This window comes from Epinephelus moara, chromosome 4 (genome assembly GCF_006386435.1).
Source record: "Epinephelus moara isolate mb chromosome 4, YSFRI_EMoa_1.0, whole genome shotgun sequence".
Classification (NCBI taxonomy): Eukaryota; Metazoa; Chordata; class Actinopteri; order Perciformes; family Serranidae; genus Epinephelus; species Epinephelus moara.
The window spans coordinates 14010275-14036656 of NC_065509.1; the positions used below are offsets into that span (position 1 = coordinate 14010275).

Here is a 26382-nt window from a genome sequence, read left to right on the forward strand (position 1 = left end):
AGTAGTTTTTCCTTTAATTGGGCTCACCTGGCCAACTAATTATCACAGGTGTCTGAGATTGATTTCAGTGATCCAAAGAACCCTGAGACACAATACCATCCATGAGTTTAATTGAAAAACAAAAAATTTAATCTTTATGACACTTAAATACAATTTGCATAATAATTTGGAACGCAGTGTATTGTGTAACAAAACTAGAATTACTGCTTCATGGTTGTATGCCTCAGCTAACCAAGCTCCAGTTTACATCCACGTCTGTACAGACTGGAGCTATATGGAGTGAAGTCTCTGAGGGAATCTAATAAAAGGTATTAAGTGTATTTTGTTTTTGGCAAAACATAGATGCTTCACACATAACTTCAACAAAGCAGCAAAGGAGATTTATAAAATCAGCACAGTTTCAAGGTGGACACCAAAAATTAGTGTCACCAACTCAGTATCTGATCAAATGTCTTCCCTTCTGTTCCTCAGTAATGACCTTGAATAATGGCCAGAAAAGTGTTTTTGCAGATAATTATGATGATGTTATGCCCCTCTGAATATGAAATGACATCAATTTATTATTTTATCCTAGTACACATTTGTGTAAAATTTTGTTATAATTAGCATATGAATTATTGGGAAAAACAAGTGACCTTGACCAATAACCACCAAAATCAGTTCATTGTTGAGTCCAAGTGGACATTTGTGCCAAATTTTATCAAAGTCCCTCCAGGTGTTCCTCAGATAAAAGGATCCTGAGAATGGGATGGACAGACAACCTGAAAACATGATGTGTCCGGCAGGCATGATAAATAATGCATGAGTAAAAAAAGTAGCTTTTTAAAGAACGAGAACTTTTCATGTTCCTTTTTCCTAAACTGTACTTCATCTCTTTACTTAGTTAAGAACCTAAATTAACTGATCTACTTTTTGCTTCACTTTAGTTGCCATTTATACCTTTGTTACAATGAGTCTGCTCTAAATGTGGGGATTAAGTGCAGGCGGGGAGAGCGCATGAAGAGCACCTCCACTGCAGCTGTCTGGAAGAAAAAGAAGCACCACCTGTCTTTTAACCACGATGCGATGGTGACAAAGCAAAACAAGGAGCAAGAGGAAGCTTCCACTTCCAATCCCTGGCCACATCTGGCTGCACTTTTTATACCAAAATCTAAATAAGACAACAGTTACATAACGAAGTGCTTGCTGTGCCCCTCGAAAGCACATCGAAGTCAGTTGCACATACTGTAGGTGTAAATGTAGATAGCTAGCTAACGATACCTGTGTTCATTTTTCATAGGTAATGTTCATCTCTGATGTTATGAAAAGGAAGAGAGGGGTAGTGCGGAAGAGACAGAGAGAGATTGTTCATGTATCAATTGTTTAGACTTTTCCTTAATTGTCTGATTTGCTCACCCGCTCTGCTTCATCATAAAAGTTTTACCAAAAAGTGCTATTTTTTCATAATACCGCACTGGTCTGCACACCCTAAAAATATGAAAATGGAAAGTAACATTTTTACATAGTAACATAGTATAGCTTTTCATTACTCTACCCACCACTGGCCTCCAGTCACAGCTGTTGCATGAAAAGATAAAACTCCATTCCATGTTTCCATTTGGGATGAAGTTAAAGTTCTTGCCGCCATATAGAGATGAAGTATAATGGTGCCATGGAGTCAGGGAATTCTGCCCAATGCTTTCTGAACTCTATTTTTGCAGCCTACATTTGTTAACATTTTGCTAAATCTGCACCATGAAAGGTCATGCTGAATTAGCTATCAGCAGCTCCTGTTTGCACTGTACCCATGGATGTACAGACAGTTGCTTTTGATGCTGCAGAAAAAGTAAATGTAATGAGAAATGATTCTGAGGCAAAATCTGAAGTTAAAAACAAGCTGGGTTTAATGTGATTTCTACATGGATTTATGGACATTTATCCTTGATGGACATCACTTGAAAGAGGAAGTTATGCAAATTCAAGCAGTATGACACTGTAAAATTATGACACTGATAGGAAGAAGTGCAGTTTATTTATATGGAATTCATTTGAACCCAATTAAACCACATCAATTGCGTTCATTAAAGCTGCATTAATAAAACACAACATTGGCATACTATCACTTTAAAAAGTTGTTACGTTAGTAAACAACTGCCTATTTACCACAGACCGTATGAAAGAAGTGGTTGCTTGGCATTTTGAGAAGTAGGGTAATTTTTGTACAGACCTTTAAGTCTAATATTCACTCTCCTTTTAGCTCTGTTTTGGTCTCCACCAACTCCTGTGGTAAATATCTGCCTCTTTTTTTTTTTTTAAAGATTATTTTTTGGGCTTTTTTTGCCTTTAATGAACAGGACAGAGTGAAATGGGATGAGAGAGAGCGAGTAGGAGTTGACATGCAGCAAAGGGTTGCAAGCTGGACTCGAACCTGCGACTGCTGCAGCGAGGCATCACCTCTGTACATGGGGCGCCGCCACCATCCACTACGCCACCGACGCCCCAAATATTTGCCTCTTTAACAGCTAAATGTTCCACTATGTTCACTAGCTAGCTTTTATGTATCTGGAATAATGGTCTGGGAAAAGAGGGTGTCACAGGATGTGCTGATAATAAAACCCTTTGGAGCAAAGTTGTAATTTTGGGCTATAAAAATTGAAACGAACTTGACTGATTTCACTTGACTTTTTTCAGACACGCTATAGAGCTGACAGGGTGTGCAGAGTCGGGCGATAATTCTCTGTGGGTTTGACACTACGAGGGACCCCTGTCAAGTAACACATTGTCATTTGATATTATATAAATATTGATAAGCACAGCTTTAAATTAAATGTGTACTTTAATCAAGAATAGCAAAGTCATTTAAATGTGTGTAGGTGGAGCCATCTTTGTTGCACAGATGTGACATTATGAGGTGTGTATCTCGACTTTCAAGAGTGATTCACATCTTACCTTGTTCACAGTTAACCCCCTTGTAGGCTGGGCTACATATGCAGATTCCCTGGATGCAGGAGCCGTGGTTGGAGCAGGTGGGGTCGATACACTGACCTTCCTCCACATTACACTCTGCCCCCTTCCACCCTGCCAGGCACACGCACCTTCCCTTCTCATACACGCCGTTACCGCTGCACAACACAGGGCATGAATCTGCAACAGGACAAACACAGATTACGCCCACGTTCTCAGTAGTACACACATGCAAACACACACACGGAGTGCTGCAGTATATTAGCTGGGAGACCGCAGTAACCTACCGTGAGTGGGGCTACGCTCTCTTATCTCAGCTAGTGCGCGGATTCAGCAAATCCTCAAGCAGCCTCTGTCTCCCTCTCTTTCTCTCACACACGCACATACACGCTCATACGCGCGTGTACACACACTCCAGCTTATCCCTCACGCTGTTTCAATTTACTCAAGCACCACCTGAGCCTGGCTACCACGGCAACCCAGGAATTGTAGAAAATCCCCCCAACGTCACCTCACTCGCTCTGAACAGGCCGTGAAAACAATCGTGAAAACGGAAGATTAGGAAAGAGAGTATTAGGGGTTTATAGAATGACGGTGGAAGGCAGAGCTATCTCCATGCAGAGATGGAGAGCTGTGTGGCTAATGTAATGACAGCCAGGTAGAATAAAGGCAGTGAGTGTCTGATGACGCACTGACAGTTACACCCCTCCCCTCCCTTCTTATTGCAGCTGGAGGAGGTATGGCAGCTTGGGACTTCAAATGGATTAGAAAGACGATCCAGAACCAACGCCTTTTTTCTGGGATAATTTGTAGTGAAGGCCCCGTGCGTTCATGCAAGCAGGCATGTGTTATGTGTTTGTTTGATCCTTTGTTAAATCTAACACTCTGTACCCCACAGTAATAAATTCACACTTCACACTTTTTACAACTCTTGCCAAAACTCGCTGTCTAACTTTTCAAACGGAGAATATTATAACGCGAGCAAATGAGCGAGGATGAGAGGAACGAATGAATAAATGATGAGCGTAAATAAATCATAGAATGTGATATCATATCAGCTGTTTCTACACAATGAGACAGATACAACTACAATGATTTTACAAAGACGGACAGAGGGAGAGAGAGAGAATGATAAACAGAGTCCGAGAGAAGAAGAAGAGGGAGTGGAAAGATACAGAGATGCAGAGAGAGAAAGAAATAAAAGAGCAGTAAAGAGACAGGTAGAGCTGGGACAATGATAAGGTTGCAGTAAAAGGACGATGTTACTGGCAGCAAATCCAATGGAAAGCAAAAACGAATTGATGAGTATAGCCTGCATAGCCAAACCACAGCTTAATATTCTGTGCTATAGAACTCCATTGTTATCAAAACTATTTAAAACTCATTAATGAGCCACACTGTTGCACTGCGTGACATGTTCCTTCATGAAGATGAACACGGCCATGGGAGTTTATTTTGCAGTCAATCCAACATAGTGTAAATTATTCGATAAAAGCTGGTAGTAAAATAATAGTCTGGTCTTAAAGTCATACTCACTAATCTGCTGCTGAGCTTATTTATTTATTTATTTATTTATACAGGAATAGTATTTTTATTCACTAATTAATTTCAGTTGCTGCCACACTCTACTGATTTTCAAGCTGTGAAGTTACTGTCAATAAAACATATAAAGCAAATGTCTCAAATTAACATCTGGAGGGGACGATCACGACGAGTCGCTATAAGGCTTTTAATGTGTGAGACATATGTGCCAGAAGTGTTACATTTAATGTCAGTAGATTAACAATGCTTGAAAAACAGTAGAATGGAAGTGACGGGAAATAGTCGAATGTGTTGAAGAAGAGAAACTTAAGAGAAGCAGAGTGCTGAGTATACATGGCTCTGTTGGTGAACTAATGGAGTTGGTGATATGGAAATGAACATTATACTGAATGTTTCAAGACAACAGGTGAAATCAGAGGAGGAGCTGAGTTTAACAGAAAACAGCAAATTAAAACAGGAAGAGGTCTTACTAAAATATGATTAAATATACTTCTGAAAAAGGGAAAACAAGACAAAGTTATGTAGAGGCCAGTTTTGAGTAAAGGCCTGATTCTCTCTGCAGCTGAGGTGAAGAAAGTCTATGATACAAATGCATTTTAATGGCTGAATACAGTACCTTGAAAATGCGCTATTTATTCAAACTACTCCAGCTGTTTTAAAGGAATACTTCACCCAAAATTGAACATTTGCATTAGAATTACTCACTCTTTGTTACTGTACATTTGTGAGGAAAGCGTATTTTTATTTGCATGCCTCTATGGTGAACGAAGAATCCAAAAACAGAGAAAGTTCTTGATGAACTGAAGTAAAAGGGGGCAGTGTTTAGCAACAGCAAACCTACACCAAAACATCCATTTACAACTATCACATAACTCATGCAGTGTAATCCAAGTCTCACTTATTAATTCTTTTATTGAACCCATATTTAATAAGGTAAAACAAGGTAAGTTACCAGTAGCATGCGGGTGGGTAAGTGCACGCGTTTGAACTTGGCTAATGCATTCTGTCGAGTTGCCAAAGCACGCTAATCGTCTCTACGTGAGACTGATCATGCAGAAGTGCTTTAAATAGTAAGTTTTGAGTGAAAATGCATGTGTTTGGGAAGTGATGAGCAAATAACTGTGTAGATGAGACTGGGATTATACTGCAGGAGGAATGTGAGAGTTTGTAAAAAGATGTTTTGAGATAAATGAGGATCCCTTGTACTTCATCAAGAATTTTCTGTTTTTGGATTCTTCATTCATCGCGGAGGCATGTAAGAAAAACAAGGCTTTCTTCACAACTTCAGTGTAACATGAGGCGAGTGATTGATATACAAATGGTAATTTTGTTGGTGCAGTATTCCTTTAATAAATGACTCAGCCCTTTTTAAACGTTTTAGAAAAGTAACTGTAGAAGTGAGCTTGGGGCTGAGTGTCACAGACATTGTACAGAGGTCAAAATGTATTTAGAGACATACTAACAAAGTGCTGGTTTAGGAGTTTTCATCCTTTATCACACAGCTCTCACCTTTGGCACAATCAGGACCCAAGAAACCAGCGAAGCAGTGGCAGTGTCCAGCCACGCACTCTCCGTTTCCATTACAGTCTGTGGAGCAACCATCCATGGAGTCTGCACAAAGAAACACACACACACACAAACACACACACGTTCACAAATCGGACAATCATAAAAGGCAGAGCAGAAAAAAAACAACAAAACTTGACAATATTCCACTTGTAACTCCATAAGCTGGCATAGCTCTCTGTTATTGAATGAGAGATCTGATAAGCAATGGATGGCTCCCCAGACTCGGGGGCTATATTAGATTAGTCTGATCCAGCTGCTATCACTCTCTGGGGAATGGCCAAGCACTCACTTACACTCAGTAGCACTAAGCACATTATACTGCATTACAGGTTGGAAACACACTGCACGCAAATTTACAAACATCAAGGCTTAATCAACAAACTGTTTACAAGGGCGCAGTTTGGAACGAGATTGAACAACATAAAATCTGACATTGTGAGTGCACAAGTTAGTGGAGAATGGCTAATATTGCATCGCTACAGTAGCTACACTTTCAGCGTGGCGGAGATCAATGCGATGCTTGTTCCTACTAGCGCTTTGTCTCATCTGGATACGTGTGTTTCATCATATCCCTCTGTAGGCTATATTCATTTCATCATTTTCCTCCACCGGACTTCAATTAGCTGCCTTCCTTTTACCGTTCTCCTTTTCTCCCATTGATATGTCCATCATGTCAGATCTCATTCTCCGGGTACAGACAGCATGGCAAAGATAGATAAAGAGGGAGAGCACTTTTACGCTTTTAGGACATTATATAAGTCTGCTGAGCTCTGTCAGCTCCACTCCAGATGGAAGATTCTGGTGGAGAAGAGGCTGGCAGAGTTGGGAATCTGAAATGTGCTGCTGGTTGTCTTGTGCCAGGCGAGCTCTATCTAAGCTAGATAGAGTAATTAAAATGGGTGTCAAGGATGTCATCCTTTGTTTGACCCTGTGCCGTCCTGCTCTGCTCCTCTGAACAGGGATCGACTCCAGAGTCAAACCACTGCAGTCCCCTGCCTCGCTCTGCTCAGGGAGCATGGATGACAAATCCTTCTGTGGCATGCCTCGCTCACACGCACGCGCACATTTACAAACACATGCGCACAAAGTTATTATGTGACACAACCGCCTTGAGGCGCGTGTGACACATGCTAATGAGACAGGCCCTGCCAGTAGCCAGCAGCACAGCGTTATCCTCCACAGCAGCGCATCACTACAGAAACCAAAGTCATTTTCACCTCCGTCACCTGTCATCGTCACTCTGATGGAGAGAAGGAGTGGCAATCATCTTTTCTCCCACACAGTCAGGAGGACTCACAAACCGTTCTCCATGTGTCTCTTTCTTTCTCTTAAAAAAAAACAAAAAACCTCGGATACACAAATTCCAGTATTGTATCTGGCACCTGACACATGCAATGAACAAAAACTCATGTGCAAGGTCACGGAGCTCCTTTTAATCCAGAGGAGATGATGGATCCCTCAGAACACTCAGAAGCCTGTAAGGTGCAGGGGTTGTAACAGTGATATAAGCTCTATATCTTTCAGGTCAATGTCTCAGCTATAAAAATCTCCAGGCAATTAACAGATAATGTATGGTGAGGCATGTCTTTATTTGTTACAGTATATATACAGAGTGTGTGTGTGTGTGTGTGTGTGTGTGTGTGTGTGTGTGTGTGTGTGTGTGTGTGTGTGTGTGCGTGCACGTGTGTGAGCATCCGTGAGACACCCACTCGCTTCTTTCCACTGACTAAACCCTTTCCAGTTAGAAATCACTCATGCCATAAGTTATTGCAGTTAAATGCTATTATAAAATGGGTGCTTCCAGCCAAGTGATCTGATTGGTCAAATAAGCATTGCAATTGTACTTTATGAGCCTGTAAAGTTTCAGCCATGCTTTACGACCCTTGGGCTTTATGAATTTATGAAAAAAAAATGAAATGGCTGCTCAGCTAACTAGAAGCATCCAGCCGTAAGCTAACCACTTTTTTTTTTTTGTTTATCATCTCTTTTGTTAAAAGTTCCAGCCATCTACGTGAAACTTTCTTATACTTCTTTTTTTGCTGGCCATTGTGTAAAAGATATAATATTCAAGAGGATGTGTGATGACAGCTGAAGTGTAGCAATTATGCATAATTAATAGCTCTGCAGGAAGCACCACTCTCTGCCTGGGTACAGGCTGAGCAGAATTAAAGAAGATGGGGCTGGAGTGGAGGTGGCGAAATGGCAGATATCATTAAGCAGGAGCTTTTGTGGGTCACATGTAAATGTCAATAACAGTGGAGGAGAAAAAGAAAAGGTTTTCTCTGCACCTGCTGCTGTTTTTTTCTGTACAAAATGGAAAAAAATCAGTTTGAAAATTCCATTTGAATCCACATAATGATGTCTATTTTCAAATCAGCATATGTTCTCTCACTTTTTTATGTTACAAATTTAGACATTATTGCCAGAATCACTGAGAAAGGATTGTAGAGTATAGTGTATACACATACCAGCATATATTACAGTGTATATAAATCAGCATTTGCGCTTTAATTTCCCAGATGGATGCTGTGTGTGTGTGATGACAGAACAACATAATGTCCTCTGACTGATACGGGTCAACTGACCAAACACATGTGGCTTTGATTGTTTTTCTCTCTTCTTTATACCTTTATTGAGATGATGATGATTATGATGATTACCTATGACAGCGTTTTCTGTCTCATACAATCACATACATAGAGTTTAAACACCAACGCACATGTTTCAAATATTGTATATACCATTTTTTTCTGTGAAAACAAGTGTATTATTTTTGCACATCAGCATCATTTTATGTATTGTTTTCATATTCTTTGTGTTCTCATATTTTCCTCCTTGTCATACTCTCTATTGATTACATTATATTTTATTTATTTATTCTTACGACGGCCTTTTGCTATTCTCTTATTTATACTGTTTCTTTGTTGTATCTGGTTACTATTTGCTGCGGAAAAGCTCAATTTCCCGACAGAGATCAGCTCATTTCTCCCTCGTCTCCCCATAAAGCTCTACTCTGGGCCACAGCATACTGTGTCTCTTATTAGAATTTATTGTAGTGTAGCTCAATGGTTTTGATTTTCTGCCTCCAAAACAACACAGTCTCCTTGTAACCCTAGTTACGGGTGTAAATGGGCAGTGAAATGAACTTTGACATCAATCCATTAATATTATTTTCCTCTTTCAAGCCAAATCACTTGATTAATTATTTGGGAAAACCTGCGTGGACTAAAGACTGCTATTCTGAGCCCATCTGTTGTGTCTATATTTGTTTTGATTATCAAAGGGGGAAAGCAAAGTTTTTTTGTAAACGCTGCCGTTTTCTGTTTAGCTCAAAATATGGGACTCAAAATAGGTCTGGTATATTCCAGACTTTATAGACAGCACACGAGTCAACAAATGTTTGACAGCTCTGAAATAAAATCTGTGTTTAGCTGTCGCATGCTGTCAGTCATTATATAAAAGGACTCTGTCAATATGACGATGAAAGATGTCTACAGTACAATGTTTTGGCACTATGGAGCTGTTTACTGATTGGCTTACAACTTGGGCTGTTAAGAGGTTTGGTGATACACATGTTTGGCTTGTAAGCATCCAGAACGCTCAGTGCACTGTTCCTGAACATTAACTGAATAACATTAAAACTAAATAAAACATGGACACTTAAAAATCAGCAGGGCAAAAATCCCAAAATAGAGATTCATGGAGTGCTTCTCATAATATCTGTTCATCACACCATTGCATGCTTTGTAATTGCCATATCACCTGTCTGCTACATATAAATTACCAAGTCCCCCCACGATGGTACTGTGCTACTACATTTCCCAACACTTTTTTTTTGTTATTTCAACACTGTATTCTCTTAAGGACTGGTGGACAAAGTGGGAGTGAAGAAACTGCCCTGGTAATTATCCACTTGTCTATATTCAGCCACGTACTCTTGCATTATTCACATCCTTCAATTTACACTGCCATCCGTGTGTGTCATAGCAATGAGCTGCAGTTAGCAAGCCCTGTCATTACTACAGGAGCTGTCCTCCCCTCTCTAACGGCTGTTACTTGCCATGCCAAGCTCACTCTTATAATAGGAAAAGTTCCCTTCAAATGTCAATGAGTCTCAAACTACTCTTGGCCTTGTCCTTTTTTTTTTTTGCATATCAACAGCTGAAAGGGGAGGAAGGACAAGAGTGAACCAACCCTGAGTTACAAATAGTGACATGCACCAATAATACAATCCTGTAACCATAAAAGCAAAACTGAAAAATATTCACGGAAGAAAGACCACCAGTTTCAGCAGATTTCTAATAATCCTTCTTACCTATTGGCGTGCTGTGGAGTAACACTTGCTCCAGGTTGCGTCCGTCGTTGTACAGAGCGAGGTGCCAGGTGCCGGGGTCCATGTACTCAATGAAGCCCGTTTCTTGGAGGCCGCTCAACAGCAGGCCTTTGGGAGCTTTGGCAGTCAAGACGGGATCAGTCAAGGACCTGGGCAGCGCCTTCCCATCCAACAGTTTCACAAAGTCGAACTGGACACAATATACGGCAGCACAGTCAGATGACAACAGTATTGTCCAATTGGAATGAGCAAAGACGTGAATTTACCAAACCTGCACAAATGTTACAGGAATTTTTAAGCCAGTGCAGTGGTGCTTAGCTGCTGTTGGGTGAGCGTTGTGAAACTGCCAACTGAATGCTACTGGAAAACCGCCTGCATACAATAAGCTAGGGGAGAGCATTAGATGTGGATATCAGATGCGAATTGCTAAAAAGGACTGGGTAAAAAAGGAAGGGAAATCGCCATCCATGGCAGCTCTGTCCTCTATCAGACATGTTCCACAGCAGCTGGTTCACCAACTTAACATGCTGCTAGTAGCATAGGCAGACTTTACCACCTAGGTTTTCAAATGGAACAGACTATTATTTCATTTGTCTAAACCTTTCTATGCTTCTTTCTCACCCTCTTTAACTTTCCCCACCACCCTCGTCTCTCCCGCCCCTCTATCCTACAACCTCCTTGAACTAGCAAGCACTCGCTGAGTCTTATTCCCCCTGAGGGCTGTGTGTCACACGAGTGTCAAAAACAGCTAATTAGACCTCTTCATGCAGGCGAGAGCAGGGGCGCACTGATGTTAAAAGCAGATGACTCAGTGTGTGTTGTATTTTTGTCTGTATACTTGCTTCTTGCATGGCACAATGCTGTTCTACACGGTGTACTACGTTCGCGTGCGTGCATTGTTTCTGGAAACGAGTCTGAGACACATTTAATCTACACTAAGCTGACTACATCAGAAATGGCTGTTTCCCTGTGAGGATGACATGTGTCCACACTTTCTGAGTTGCTTCTGTGAAGATCATGTCCACATGGGGAAAATGGCGATATCTTGTCTTCTTTCGTTGACGAAAAACTAAATTTTGCATCACAGTCAACATCAGGTAGTATGACAGATGAAGCCTGAATACTCTGCACCTCTGTTTTCAATCATCTCTTACGCTGGGTTTTAATACAGCCGATCTCACAATTTAATTGTTCTCGTTTACATATTTTCTGTTTCTGTTTCTGACAGAACAAGTATAAAACAGTGATTTGTTCATGGATCATAAATGCTACCTGTTAAACAGACAGACAGCAATTCTTGTTCTGCTGCACTCAGATGTTGATCAAATCGTTACTCTGTGCTTGCAAACGTGTCTGACAAAACAAGCATAAATACTGTTTATTGACACCTGTGCTGTGTGATTGCCTTTGCTGGCATTTAAAAGGAATAATCACAGATTGGGTTAGAGGTGACAGGAAGTTGTTTTCCTTACGTCCTACTGCTACACAACCCCCTGACCTGTCTGAGCAGGCATACAGTTGGTCTTGGGAATTAAATGCAGGCCAGTCATGTGTGTCTATTTGCCATTCTCTCAGTGCTTTCTCACATCCTTAGTACCTAGAGATGTCCAGTGCACATCAGAACAAATCCTTAACACCAGATCTTCTGACTGAACTTCAGCCCCTTTCCCACTGAGCGAAAAACTCACTAACATCTGGCCATTTAATGGGACAAACTACAAACAGCATTCCTGCATTCCGGCACCCTTGGGTCAAATGACTCCGCAGTGGTCACAGGTGTTTATCTGCTTCAGCTCCGACTGGCTCCGATCAGCAGTGATGGAAATGCGACACCCAGGTGGACGCAGTCATTTTAGCCCCTTTGTCAGCGCAATGCAACCACAGGTGGCAACAAAGTACCATCAGTCTCCGTCCAAACAGCGCTCAAACATTGTTTAAAATTTAGTCTTCACTAAGTTTGAGAGTGTAAGTAAGTAAGAAATATAAAAAAGAACTAACCACTGTGACCCTTTCCACTGGCCTCCATGCTGCTTTCTACCGTTTACTAACCTGTTTTTCGGCCCTTGCGTGGTGTTGAACCTGACCCACCGGGACAAAAACCCAAAACAAACAAACAAACAAAAAAAACTCTACTGGCAATGGGAAAGCAGTCAAACACCTATTTTTAATAGCCTTTCCTACAATTAAAAAACCTGCATACACATGCTAATTTTGGTTGGAAAATGGATATTACCATACTAAATTTGCCATTGACCAAATCAGAAGCTTTTAGTCTGAGATCCCCGTTTCCAGCTCAGCCATGATACATACAGTTCTTCCTGGTTAAAAGCTGAGAAACACAGAAACAATCATAATGTTATAACTCTGCTGCAGGGGGGCTGCTGAGCTACAATATTAACTCTCTTCTTTCTAACCTCAGCTGGACTTTGGGGATGTTTTGTATATAAATGCTTCAGCTCACTCTCTCCATCTGTTGGACCTTGAGATTTATAACTGGTTGTGAAAACCTTGCACGCCATTGTACTTTGTATTCTTTAGTCAGCTGGTTATCATAATAGACGCACAGAATTTTCCAGTGGTATATCTTCATTTATAAAGCCATCCTTGGACTGCTCCCTACTTATTTATCTACTTACACATCTCATAAACAGTGCTGTCAAAGCCTATGCTCCCAGGGCTTCAACAATCCCTCCATCCCCTCAGTCCGTACAGAATTACTCCTACTCTTCTCCTTTAACCTGGAACACACCACAGCAGGAACTGAAGCTGTCCAGCATGATTCCCTGAGGAGATTTTGAACTACTTTTAAGAAATCTGGAGAGAGTGTCTCTTGACGTTTGTTCTTGTACATAGTTTTCAGACAGACACGTTGGCACTTTTTCACTCATCATTTTACAATTTGTGTCTTGTTTTGTACTTTTATGAAGGCCCTGATTGTCTATAACTTTGAGCGTCATTCAAAAAAACATTTAAAAAAATGACATTGGTTTTTCTTGTTTTTGTTCATATCCACGATTTGTTCTTATTTTGTTAGCACCCACTGACTTCTGGGATTCATTGATGCTTTCTTATTTTTGCTTTTCTCTTAGGTAAAAGAAAAGTAAAACATTTTGTTTTCAAGGTCCACAAATTGTTGTCAAACGGAAAAATATGTTTTATATTCGAGGAGCATTTAACAAAAATGCACAAATATCATATTATCTCATTTTAATGATGTTTTATGGTATTTGCAATGATTTGATTTTTAAATTTCAGGGCTAAATATATACTTCTATACTTGGTCCACTGCTCCTCATTACTGTTAGCTAAGACACTGTAAATCCCTCTGCTGACCAGTGGTCATATGTAACAAAGAACATTTACTCAAGTAAAATCCTCCTCCTCACTTTCAAAGCTCTTCACCACCTGGCCCCCCCCCTACCTGTCTGACCTTCTCATCCCCCACCGCCCCTCCCGAGCCCTCCGATCTTCCTACACTCTCACCCTGACTGCACCATCATCCAGACTGNCATCAACTTTAAAATCCTCCTCCTCACTTTCAAAGCTCTTCACCACCTGGCCCCCCCCTACCTGTCTGACCTTCTCATCCCCCACCGCCCCTCCCGAGCCCTCCGATCTTCCTACACTCTCACCCTGACTGCACCATCATCCAGACTGAAAACCTTTGTACACTCTCACCCTGACTGCACCATCATCCAGACTGAAAACCTTTGGCGACAGAGCCTTCTCCAGAACAGCACCCCGACTTTGGAACTCCCTCCCCCAACCTGTTCGCCACTCTCCCTCACTTCCCATATTCAAATCCCGCCTGAAAACCTACCTCTTCTCCCAAGCCTTCGACCTCCCCTACCCCTAACCACCTCCACCCCACTGACTGTTCCTATACCGCCTGTGTCACATCCCATCATTTCTTTTGTTCACTATGTTGTCTTCTGCTTGTTCCCCCGTCTGTCACTACCCCTTTTGTGTTACTATGTAAGCGTCTTTGGGTCATTGAAAAGCGCTATACAAATTAAATGTACTATTGTTATTATTATTATTAAGTACAGTAGGCAAGTACAAATTTGCTGAACTTTTTCTTTACTTGAGTATTTTAATCTCAAGCCACCTTCTATGTCCACTCCACTACACTGCAGATGTTTTTCAGTAACACCAGTACTGGCACTCTGGAAAATCACATTTGCTTTGTTTAAGTTTATTTAACAATGTGTCAGTTTCACCACTGCGACAGTTCTCTTTCTTATAGCCTTTTTTTGGTGGCACCTCTCCATTTCTTTGGCAGGTGCCAGAGTAGTTGCACACAGTACAACACCTGCAATTGTATAGTGTTGAGGGGGTGTTACCTGTGCTAACAGAGGGCTTATGATCAAGTGTGAATTATCATTCAGCACAGCCGAGTAAGAACAAATTTGAATGGTTTGAATGGAAAAGAAGAGTTTTCTACATCTTAAGCTGACTTCTCTTACATTTTCTCTTACAGAAAATTTAAAGAAAATATGAGAAACTTAAGAGAATGTTGCTGCACGATGCCCAGTCTGTCATATTGCTGTTATATCAACCAAGTCTCTGTTGTGCAGGCCTGGTTTTGTACAGCAACATACTGAACTGATGACAGTGATAATCATTAAACGTAAGATGTATGAACAGCGATATGTTCCCTTACTGTTGTGCATACTGATGTACACTTGAATGGTGATGCAATCACTTAGCTTAAAAGATGAACAAACTAGAGGGTCAGCGACCATTAATCTTTGAACGCAACTGAACAAAATTTTTTCAATCAGCAAGGTTATTTGCAATTTCCATCTCTATAGCTACAATAAACCTACAGGCAATCTGACTGGTGATAAAACAGACAATTAGAGATGACCTACTCCACATATATTCATATTGGCTGAAATTGTTGCTCACTATAACACACTGTCAGGTTGAGAGAGCATGCAGACAAAGTTGAGCGAGCTCAAAGCAGGGATGTTGAGAGAGCAGCCGAGACACTGTGTGTGGATGTTATTGAGCACAGAGTAGATTGTTGTTTGTTCAAATTAAATAATTCTTTGCAAGATAATATTTTCTCTACAAAATCTAGTTTATACAACAAATATAACGCCATGTACATAATTGTCTTCGAAGAACCACTTAACTTGAGGCTAGAATTTTCACATTTTTGTACAGTCAGCTCACTCAAAAACAGCCTTAGCGTGGATGAAAGACCAGAGAGAAAAAGGTGCATTAGTGTGGATGTGGTCTGTGGTACCGCAGCAAACAAACCCATCTGGGTGAACAGCATGCTACGACAGGAGCCTCCTTTACCTGAGTGTGTGTAGGCGGTATATTCCTGCGTCCGTAGACCCCCAGCAGTGCGTTGTGTGAGAGAGACAGGTTGAACTTGATGTAGGTCGGATGGTGCACGGTCATATGAAACCTCCAAAAAAGTCCCGGTGGGATTGCCTGGCTCTGCTGGGTTCCAACATCGACCTCGCCACGGTCGATGGCCCGGCCTCGCACCCATTTCTCTGCAGGTAAAAACCACAGATAGGGAATATTGTTAAGTCACATACTGCAGATTTGTCAGAGCAGACAGGCAGTTCTTTTCTGTATCAGAAGGAGCAATTAATAACCAACCTGATGTCTTCAAACGTCAGAGTGATCAGCTGCCCTGCTAATGAAGTGAGACTGAATAGACATCAGGAATGACTGATCGCTGGTGAAAATCCTGCTTTTCAAGAGACCCTGCTTTAGCAATGCTTTGGATAGGCTCTGCATAGAGATGAACTGCTTTGGAAAGGAAGTGTTTTGTCTGAGAGCTGTCTACTGGGGCTTTGTCATGTGCTATATTAGCATCTTCTAACAAGAAAGGAAGAGTGTGTGTGTGTGTGTTAGCATGTGTGTGTGTGTATGAAAGGAGAGAGAGAGACAGAAAGGTGGATGAGGGAAAGTGAGGGGGACAGGGGCACGCACGCATTCACAAACAGCGTCACGGCACACAGATAGTGTCTTGAGTGAGAGCATGTCTTTGTGTGTGAAGAGAATAGGTCTTTCCAACAGTCCCCTGGCCATCAGCTCCTCTCTTCTCCATAAGCCTTTATCAACCACCAGGCCCGAGCCTTTTGTGTAGGGGAATAGGCGAGGCTCTCCAGCCCTCTTTGTGTCGGCCTTTATGGAGAGATATATCTCTGCTTCTAAACTAAGATGGAGAAAATATGGTGACAGAGGGGAGCCAGCCGATCGTTACGGCCACAAAGGCAGAAGAACAGTTAGGGGCAGATTCATGGACGAGGCCACTCGCTCTCAATCTATAATGCCTGCAGCTTTACCACTCCATTATGGCGACACCGTGCCCACCCACAGGCTAGCCGACATATATCACATGTACTGTCACACAGATAGGGAGGTAGAGAGTGCAGGGCCGGTGAGTAGCTCCTGTTTCTACTGACGCTGGTCCTTTTTAGATGTGCCCGCGGCATGGCTCTGGGGATGGCAATGTTGGCCTGTTCTGTCAGTCACTCGCTTAGTTCACCACTTTAGTTGAGACCGAAATGTCTCAACAATTATTTGATGCAATTTTGTACAGACATTCATGGTGCCAAGAGGATGAATCCTAATCACTCCAGTGATCTGCCTGACTTTTTATCTAGCACTAACATGTGGTTCACATCTGTCATTTTGAGTGAAATGTCTTGCCAACTATTGGATGGACTGCCGTGAGCATATATTTTAATTACTTTGGGGATCCCTTACAGGTTCTGTTTATGACATTCAGAGTGTTATTATAGCAGCAAACAAGTAATTTCTATGTAAGGATGCAGTGAAATAATGGCATCCTGAGCAAAGAATGAAGTCACGCTCCCTAATGTGTGCTGTAATCTGAGCTTCTTTGGTCTTTGCCACACGTGCATGTTAGTGCATGTGAATCCCGGTGTGTGTATCCCACTGGCTAGCCAAATGCTGCGCTCGGCACTGTGCTCATGGTGGTTACTGCTGAAAACGGCAACGCGTTCGGTTCTTTCCCATGTTGATACCTTTAGCTCTGTCAGCAGTGTAGCTGTTGTTGGCACCGTTCACGTTGCTAGCACAGTTAGCTGCTACCTCCTGGCTAAGCCATCTCCATGCTGAGAGTAATGTGCAGACAATCTAAGCTCAGACTCCAAATCATAGACATGCTCTGAAGATCATAAACAGTTAATTTACTTTTTTATTTTGTGCAATCATCAGGTCAGAGTTTTAATTTGTTAAATACTTAAGTTTATGACCACACAACCGCACAAATCATTACAATTCTATTAGCCTTAGTTGTAGTTTGTATTTTTTGCTTATTCGCAAATATTAGGATACTAACATACTAACCTAAGACGGTGAACATAGTAATCACTACACCTGCTAAACAGCATGTTCATTGTCACTGCAAGCTTGTTAACACACTGGTGTTATCATTTAGCTATTTATATTCGCTAACATGGCTTTACACTCTTTGTCTTCATTCTCTCTTTCTCCCACCAAAACTTACTTTTAAGACCTTCCCACACAAAATGTCAAATATCATGTTACTAAATGCCAAAACATTGGATGTTGCTTTTATCTTCTATCTCTTTATCTTCTTCCTCTTTGGACTATGGGATCGAAAAAAGTAAATTGATTAATTGGTTAATTGATTGAACTAGTCTGAGCTGACACATAGAGGAAGAGGATAAAAGACAAAGGGAGAGAAATATAATGGAGGGGGGGGGGCTCTGAGAACAAAAAGAGAGTTCAAAAAGGTTTGTAATGAAAGCAAAAAAGAGACAGGTGTCCTGTGAGAAGCACAAATTGTCCCTGTACTAAAAACCTCTACCAAACAGAATAAAAGCAGCTTGGCAGAACTAAGGTATGCATTCCTGCCGAGTCTACCTCAGCAGTCTATTCCTTTTAATGCTAATCCTCACTCCTCTGCCTCACCACAAAAAAATAAAGGCCAGCAGAGGGATGGATGTCCCGAGGAAAGCAGCCTTTTATTCAACAATAGATGAATGGGACATGAATAGGGCATGGCAGTTGGCAGAACACTGGCAGGCAGACAGGCGCGCAGGCGGGCCGGCAAGCAGGCTGACTGGCAGGCTGGCGGGCAGATGAGCAGGCAGGTCCTTCTGATGCTAATTACTGTATAGCGCCTCTCCTAGTCTGATGTAACACGGGGACAGAAAGCTGCGCTCAGGTCAGCCGCGAGGATGGGTGAGGGTTGTGTGGGAGACGGGGGGGGTTGGGGAGTTGTAGAAAGGCAGACGAGGGGGTAGAGAAGAGACGAGAGGACTATGTCCAAGGAAGAGGTGGCGGGTGTCAAGTTACAGCTGCTGATGCAAGAAAGAAGAAAAACCCTCCTTGCATGTCTCGCTCCTTCTGTCTCAGCAGTAGAGCATAATATTGCAGCTTCAGTGAAAAGAGGGGAGGACTGAGGCATTTTGGGAGTCCCGCAGAAAGCAGACGTATCGCATGGTGACTAGGGCTCCCCAAGGCCTTCCCAGCTGCTCAGATTACCGCTGTCAATCAATGTGTTCCACCAGCATCGTCGCCCCGTGTATCTCAGCACAAAACCTGAGACCATTCTTTGAAAATATCTTTCAAAACAGAAAATCCCTGTTTATTCCTACTTGGCAGGCAAAAGAGACGCTAGCTTAAACAAGCCAATATGCGAGTGGGGAGGTAAAACTCCTTCACACCTTGCTATCTTGTGGCTTTAATAAGCAAAAAGCAGCTTGAAATTCACACTTGCTATCGGTTACTTACAATAAAAATAAAAATAAATGGCATCACATAAATCTCCTCTTGTGCTTTTCATCATTAGTTGGCAGCAGAGGCAAGTTGTAAGCAAGAAAGTGTATTAAGGTTTATTTCAAAAATGTTGAGCTTGTTTAAAGAGGCGATGAAAGCGTTGCATGGCTTATTCATGTCTGCCATCAAGCACTACGTGCCCTTGATGGAAATGATAGAGGGTTGGTGGGCAGGTCTGCTTAGAACCAACATTCTGTACAGTGTAATAATGATGCTGCCTCAGCCAATTATTGTAGTAGTGCGGCATGGCGTTCACATAACACAGCTAATGCCCTCATTGACATGACTCACCTGCAATATACAACACATATTGCACATATAAGCAATAGTTTCTCCTAGATTAGCCCTTGAAAGGTTCCAGTGCCAGAGGACATCTGGATTCGGATGGTTTTGGATTTCTTCCGTGTCTAATGACTAGCTAACATCTCTATATCGTCATCCTTCATCTTTATTACAAGGTGTGTGATTCTAAAAGTCCGTGTAAGTTTGCTCATCTGTCTGTTGTGTGTCTCTGAGTGTTTTGTGTGTCTAGTGTGTGTGCGCCAGGCCAGCGAAAGAGATGAGCTACATTAGGACTTGGGACACAAGGTCTAATTAATTTCTCTTGCCTACGGGTTATTCAGGTAAAACAATTACACCTGTAATCTATTTTCAAAGGAACTAAACTGTCTTTGCAATTAATGTTATTATCCCTCAGATTCTAATGAAGCGAGAACAGACTAAAAGTGCAGCCAGGGTCTTGGTGACGGGACATGTCTAGGGGGACCGGAACTGTGTGTGTGTGCGTGCGAGCGTTAGTCGATATTGAAGGCCCGAGTGTGTGAATCCCACACACATTGGTGCAGACAACATTAATAGTGTTCCAAATGCAAGAGAGATTGAGTTTGCCGCAGGATGAATAAAAATATCACAATGGGCAAGGTCTCTATAATTACTTGGATTCAATTAAGGGCCTTTTGAGCAGTTGGTTTAATAAGCTTTCAGCCGCCTCTCTCCACTGTGCAGCCTAATGAGTGTCAGTCAGAGTCAGGAGAAGATAATGCTCTTGGCCTTAGGGCCTTCCATTACTCTCTCGTCCTCACCTTCTACCATCTGGCCTCGGGCTATGTCTGTGACAGACAAGTCTGGCTTTCCACAAACTCATCCCTTCCATGTAACTCTGAGTGCACTTACATTGTTACACCTGTAATATGTGTTGTATAAAATGACACATGGAGCAAGCACTTATGCTTTTTTTTTTTTTTGCCCTCTGCTAAGCTCGCACTAATCAAGTCAGGGCAGAGGCCTGTGAGGAGCAAACTAGAGCTCAGATTTAAGACCTAAATCCACAAGTTTTTTAGTCTACTTTGCTAACAATGACTGTATATAAAGATGGACGGCATCACAGCTTCCCAAAAATGAAGCCAAGACATCTCGATCACCCCCTGGTGGCTAGAAGATGGTTTCTGTCATTTAAGGGAGTTCTCATCACACCGCTGTATGTTCAAATGTTCACTTTTCTAACAGGTTTGGTTGTAACTAGTAATTTGAAGCTATAAGAAAGGAGGTTTGACGTCGTCATTGACAGCTGTGTGTGTCAATTGGTGTGCTTGCGAACAATAGCACTACTTGCATTGGGTCAGATTGGTGTATGGGCTGAAACACGATACCGTGGCTCTACTTCCCAGTCGTTAGTACTGATGTCGTCAGCGCAACATTGCAGTGCCTGAATCTGGGCTATTTTGGCCTCAGTTTGGTACAGGGAGGAGGTGGAGAGGCACTGTCAGTCTTAAAATATGGTCTATGCTCTCTACTCTCTGAAAACTGATTTTCCCAATCAGAGTCAGACTATGAGTTATGAGATCACAACTGGCCACACAATTTTCTGCCACAGTTTGAATAATAAGATTTCTGTGTTTCCTTTTTTTCTCCTGCGTCTCCTCAGTGGTCTTACAAGGTAACATCAAAACCAGACTGTGATGCCTTAATGTGGTCATGAGATTGAACTTTCCTTCCAAGATTGTTTCATTTGAAGGATTTGTAAAAGTCCTTAAGTATCCAGTGTTTCACAAGAAAAAAGAACTTATAGAAAAGTTTAAAAAAAAAAAAAAAAAAAAAATTGTGTGACAGAAATATGTTTTTCCTTGTTCGTCTTTTAATGATGTTGTGATCCCCCAGATTTATGTTGGATCCCTGAAACCGTCTGTATCTGTTATAGATAAATGCTTGAAAAATTGAGGCCAAGTTGTTCTAAAGAGTCCAGAGTGTGAGGTTTAGGGGCATACATTGGCAGAAATGGAATATAATACTCATAACTATGTTTTCATTAGTGTGTACTCACCTGATAATAAAAATTGCTGTGTTTTCTTAACCTGTGAATGAGCCCTTTTTATCTACATACAAAGTGAGTCCTCTTCTAAGGAGCCCGCCATGACGAATGGAACACTGGGTCTAGATAGGGCCATTCACACTTTCACATTCACTTTGGCCACTGTAGCTCTCCTACATGCTTGGCACACTGGAGGAGTTTCAGTTCTGCAACTACACAGGTAGATGCCACTAAATCCTATATATTAGCTCTCAAAATAAAAGTTAAAAAAGTAAAAAGTTATATGCTATATTGCAATGTTGTTAATCCTGATGCATCAACAGCATTTTAATGTTGGAGGACAAGGTGGAGCTACAGTAATTTCGACTACAGTGCTTTTTATACCATTAGATGGTTCAATACAGAAAAAAATAGTTGTATTGCCTACGCTCATGTTTTTTTTATCTAAGATCTTGATATGTTACATAACTAGTAACATTTTACTCTGAACTGTAGTACAGTATAAGTGGCGTAAAATGAAAATACCAGCAAAGTGCAAATACTCCAAAACCCCATTTAACCCATTTTGGTACTCTATGGCAAAAGCAGTAGTAGTAAATATTTTTTCATCAAAAAGGAAGTTTGAGTCTGTTTACCAAGAAGATAAAAATTGACTTTGATTTTTTTTGCCTTTGATGTCAGACATCAATCTACTACTCTCAAATGTCAAGAGTGAGCGCTACAAAGCCCTCTGCTCGCCTTAAAATGTGTCATCTACACTGTAAACACTGACTGCAGCTTGAAATTATGTTTAATTTCTTCAGCTATATTTGGATGAGATGTTTTGAATGCAGGCTGAGTAACAGACAGAAATGTTGCTGCTGTTAGGCTTTCTCAACTTGAGGCGCTCAAGCAAGGGGTTCACTAAATGATCTATACTTTCGCTGCGTGTGTGTCTCTGTGTATGTGAGTGTGGGTGTTACATCCCGAGACTGTATCCCAGCGTGAGAAAATCAATGAGACCAGTGTAACAGGGACCAGTCCATCAGCATTTGCACACGAGCACGAGCACGAACTCATCTCTCCCACAGACACGTCTCCTTTTCCCACATACATGCATACAATATGCACACTCGTCTGTACGCACACACACACTGCTCAGCCTCGCTCCTCTCTCTCTGCATGCAGTCTAGAATATTGATGTGCTCTTTAAGAGCCCTCCTCTCTGTCTGTGTCACATTCCATCCATCTACACACCATTTCCAACCACACCATCAGATAGAGTGAAAACAATTCAGCACTAACTCTCCTTTCATACAGAAGGTTTATACACTCATCACATAGGCTCAGATGGCATTCCACAGGCTCCGCATTTCATCATCTTCACATTATAATGAGGCAATATGCCGCTCTACTGTATGTCAGTTTGTATCATTTCATATCATTAATATATCCGCCGTTCCACGTTGACTGAAATATTATTCTCAAACTTCAATGTACTTCATTAAGGCAGGGAATCCACTGACAGAATATTTCTTCTCTGGGCACTTTTGCTTTCATCTGCACCAGAGGAATTTCTCTGTGTGTGTGCATGTGTGTGTGTGTGGGCATGTCCGTGTGCTCGCATTCATGCATGTCAGATATAGAAACAGAGAAAAGAGAAAGATGAAGTGTGCGCGCCTTCGCACATGCACATCACCCTGAGGTTGATTATCATGGGGTGAGTGGCAATTAATGTAGCACTAATTAGAGAGGCTCTTATGTGTGGAGGACTAAGAAGGGCTCCTGGTGATCTCTGAAACTGCAGGAGAGATAGCATGAAGAACATAAAACGCAGCACGCACGGCTTGACAAGACACTAGCCATACGCGGATGACACAACATGTCAATTAGTATCTAGCGCCATGCTGCAAGCTGCCTCGCAAGGTAGATTACAATTCTGCTGCTCCCGATCCTGATTCCGGCGCCGAGCCAACAAATCAAACAGAGAGCCTATCTTTATGGCATTGAAGTTGACATAAAAACAACAACACTAAAAATACATGAACAGGAATACAAGCAGATTACTACCTTCCAATCATTCCGCTGAGCTTGTTTCATCTCTCCCCACTGTGTCATCAGTTTATATCAAAACAAGCAGAAACTGATAACCATCCTCCAATCAGTCTCCTCGGCTATCTTTATGCTCCCACTGTTATGTTGTTACTTGTGTTTATTGCAGCGCATCAAGAATAAAATCATTTATTCAAGAAGAAAAAAAGAACATTTTGCTGCTTTGTGTCTCTGTTGTGTAGACAAAAGTCATGAAAATGGCTAAGAAGTTGTTTAATGAAAATTATATTATAATGTGAGCGATTATCTAGCTTGTGCCACTTTTATGATTGATATCTCAAGCATCCTTCAAGCAGATTGGTGTAGATCCATCAATCATTCTCGTCTCCTCCCATCACTCTCACTCTTCTCTCTCCCTACCGTGTCGTGTTTTTTTTTATCATTTCCATTTCCCGCAGCCTCCTCTCACCATCCTTTGCTGTGTAATCTAGGGGATTGTGTGGTCTCTTGGTGTGAGAGGTGATGGGTACAGCAGGATGAGCGTGATAATCTGCCACACTGGATTACAGCCTAATCTCTAATCTCTCTGGCCCTCCCCTGCCCGGGGACCACCTCCACCGTGCCAATTTTATTAATCTCAGCCCCCTGCATCAACAGCTTAGCTTTGCCCATTTTGATTTCCCAGCTTTCATCAAGCATATAAAGCAATAGGACGTGAAACAATAGATTGTTGTGACGCAACACTCGGAAGTGAATTCCATGACCCCTGTGCGCTCTATCGGAGGATTTAGCTACTGATGAGAGTGTTAATCCTCAGAATGTGAGGATTCATCAAGAATAGTTGCTTTAGGGATGTCCCAGGTTGCCTAAATTGCAGTGGGTTGCAGTTTGGCTCGCACGGTCTCTGTATAAGTGCTGAACATGGGCTCCAACAGCATCCAATGTAATATCCATCAGAGTCTGTCTAAGCGTGAAGGTTGCTGTGTCCTGCCTGACTTCATGACCTGGAACACTCACAATTAATGTCCCATGTCATGGGGTTAAATTGGTGTTAGTAATTCCTCTGGCTAGTTGAGAGAAGGCCGATTGGAGAAAGGCTATTCCAGTCACGTACTGGCTAAGAGGGAACATGATTAACCAATTACCTTGCCTTTCTAATAAATGAGTAATCAGTTCAAGGCTGATCTCTGGACTGATGTCTCTCTATCGTATTGGAACATTCATTGTGCCGAGTGTGCTATGTATGCAAGCCAGAGTCCTAATGCAATAGAGACTGATTGGAATTCATGCCAATGGATATATAGTCAGTCTCAACATGTCCCAATCATAATGTTTAAATGCTTGTATTTACATTTCAAGAGGATTTTCACGTCTTCCTTTTATTCTAATTATTGTGTTTCCATTAAATCATGTAGAGGAAATGTTTGAGTGCCCTTGAAGGATTTCTATTTCATTAAGTGTGCAGACAGAAAAAACACAAGTAATATTAGATTATTGTCTAAGGATGGTATAGAAATTAAAATAGTCTGTGACCTGTCTCCACTTGTATGTATTCGAGCTGACCTTTCTAAGTGTGTGAGTGTTGTTGTTGCACAACAATGTTTAATAAAGATGGCCCAGAAAATGGGAGCTTATTGTAAAAAGCCTGTTTCATAAAGCCTATTTGTAGCTGATGTGAGCAGACTAAGTCACGTCTTCTTTATTTCATGACTTTGGAAAGTAGACCTTTGACATCAATCACATCAGTTCACAGTGAAGAAAATCACAGCCATTGTTCGCGAGCTACAGAACAGCACATATAATATGGAGACTAACAAATTACAACAAAAACAAAGCACAGCAAAAGAGAACTTTTGGCAGCATGTTGTCATTCAGCTCAGACAAAAGAAGAGATGAACTCAATACCACTAAATCCACTGTTAGCTCAAAATACTGCACTGATTCACTGGCAAACATTCCTTTTGAGTTGGATTCACACCTTACTAATGTAAACTTCCTTTATATATTTAATGAAAATGATGTGTATATGTTTAATGTGGAACATAATATTTAAAAGCTTTGACATATCAGATAGGACCAGAGCCAGGTAATTCAATTTATTGAAAGAAAACAACTAATTAGCAATTAAAACCATCAGTTGGAACGTGCTGTACAAGTAACATAACAGCTTCCATAAAGATGGAAATGTTGTTTAATGACTGACTGGCTGTCTGCCCCTTTTGTATTTTTAATAGACTGATGTCTGGGTGTCTGTTGATTTCCTTTAGGGGAATTTAAAAAAGGAAAGAAACAGTGGAAAATGTTGGCTGCAGTGGGGCTACAGGTTTATTAAATATCATTTTAGATGGACATAAAAAAAGGAGCCAGTGTTCTTTATACTTGGATAAACTAAAGTGGACATAGACACCAAAACCACACATATTTGCTTGCAACGATGATTACAGTGTTACTGAGATGTGTAAAGCCACCTACTGTCCAACGATGGAGGCAAAGATTGAAAAGTATATATTTGATGGAAAGCATAACAGCCAAACTCCAACTAAGGAAATATGTTTTTAACATTAAGTTGACACTGGTAATACTACAGTTGCAAAGAGTGATCAAGGACACAACTTCTCCGGGCTCTAGTTTCGCAGACCGGGCGCAGCGGAGGTGCAGCGCACCTGCGCTTCGCCAACTGGGTGTGGCCAGGCGGATTTTGTAAGTTTGGCACACCGTGCGCCCTGGCGCAACTACTCCTCTATCCCACCTCCGTCCCTCCTACCGGCGCAAGTCTGAAAGAGGGAGGAGAGAAGGCGTGGCGTGGGTTTTACACACATCACACCAATCAAATGAGCCCCTCTCCTCGCCCTTA

The 26382-nt window shown here is 41.6% G+C and overlaps 1 protein-coding gene across 1 annotated transcript in view; it reads right to left on the minus strand.

Moving 5' to 3' along the window:
* Positions 1 to 26382, minus strand: part of tenm1 (teneurin transmembrane protein 1) — a 212158-nt gene that overhangs the window by 87911 nt on the left and 97865 nt on the right. Inside the window, exons 7-10 of the mRNA XM_050042365.1 lie at positions 15698 to 15900; positions 10370 to 10577; positions 5995 to 6096; positions 2929 to 3123 (exon numbers count right to left, since the gene is read on the minus strand). Of these exons, the coding sequence (XP_049898322.1) occupies positions 2929 to 3123; positions 5995 to 6096; positions 10370 to 10577; positions 15698 to 15900 (708 nt within the window). The remainder of the gene's footprint in view (positions 1 to 2928; positions 3124 to 5994; positions 6097 to 10369; positions 10578 to 15697; positions 15901 to 26382) is intronic.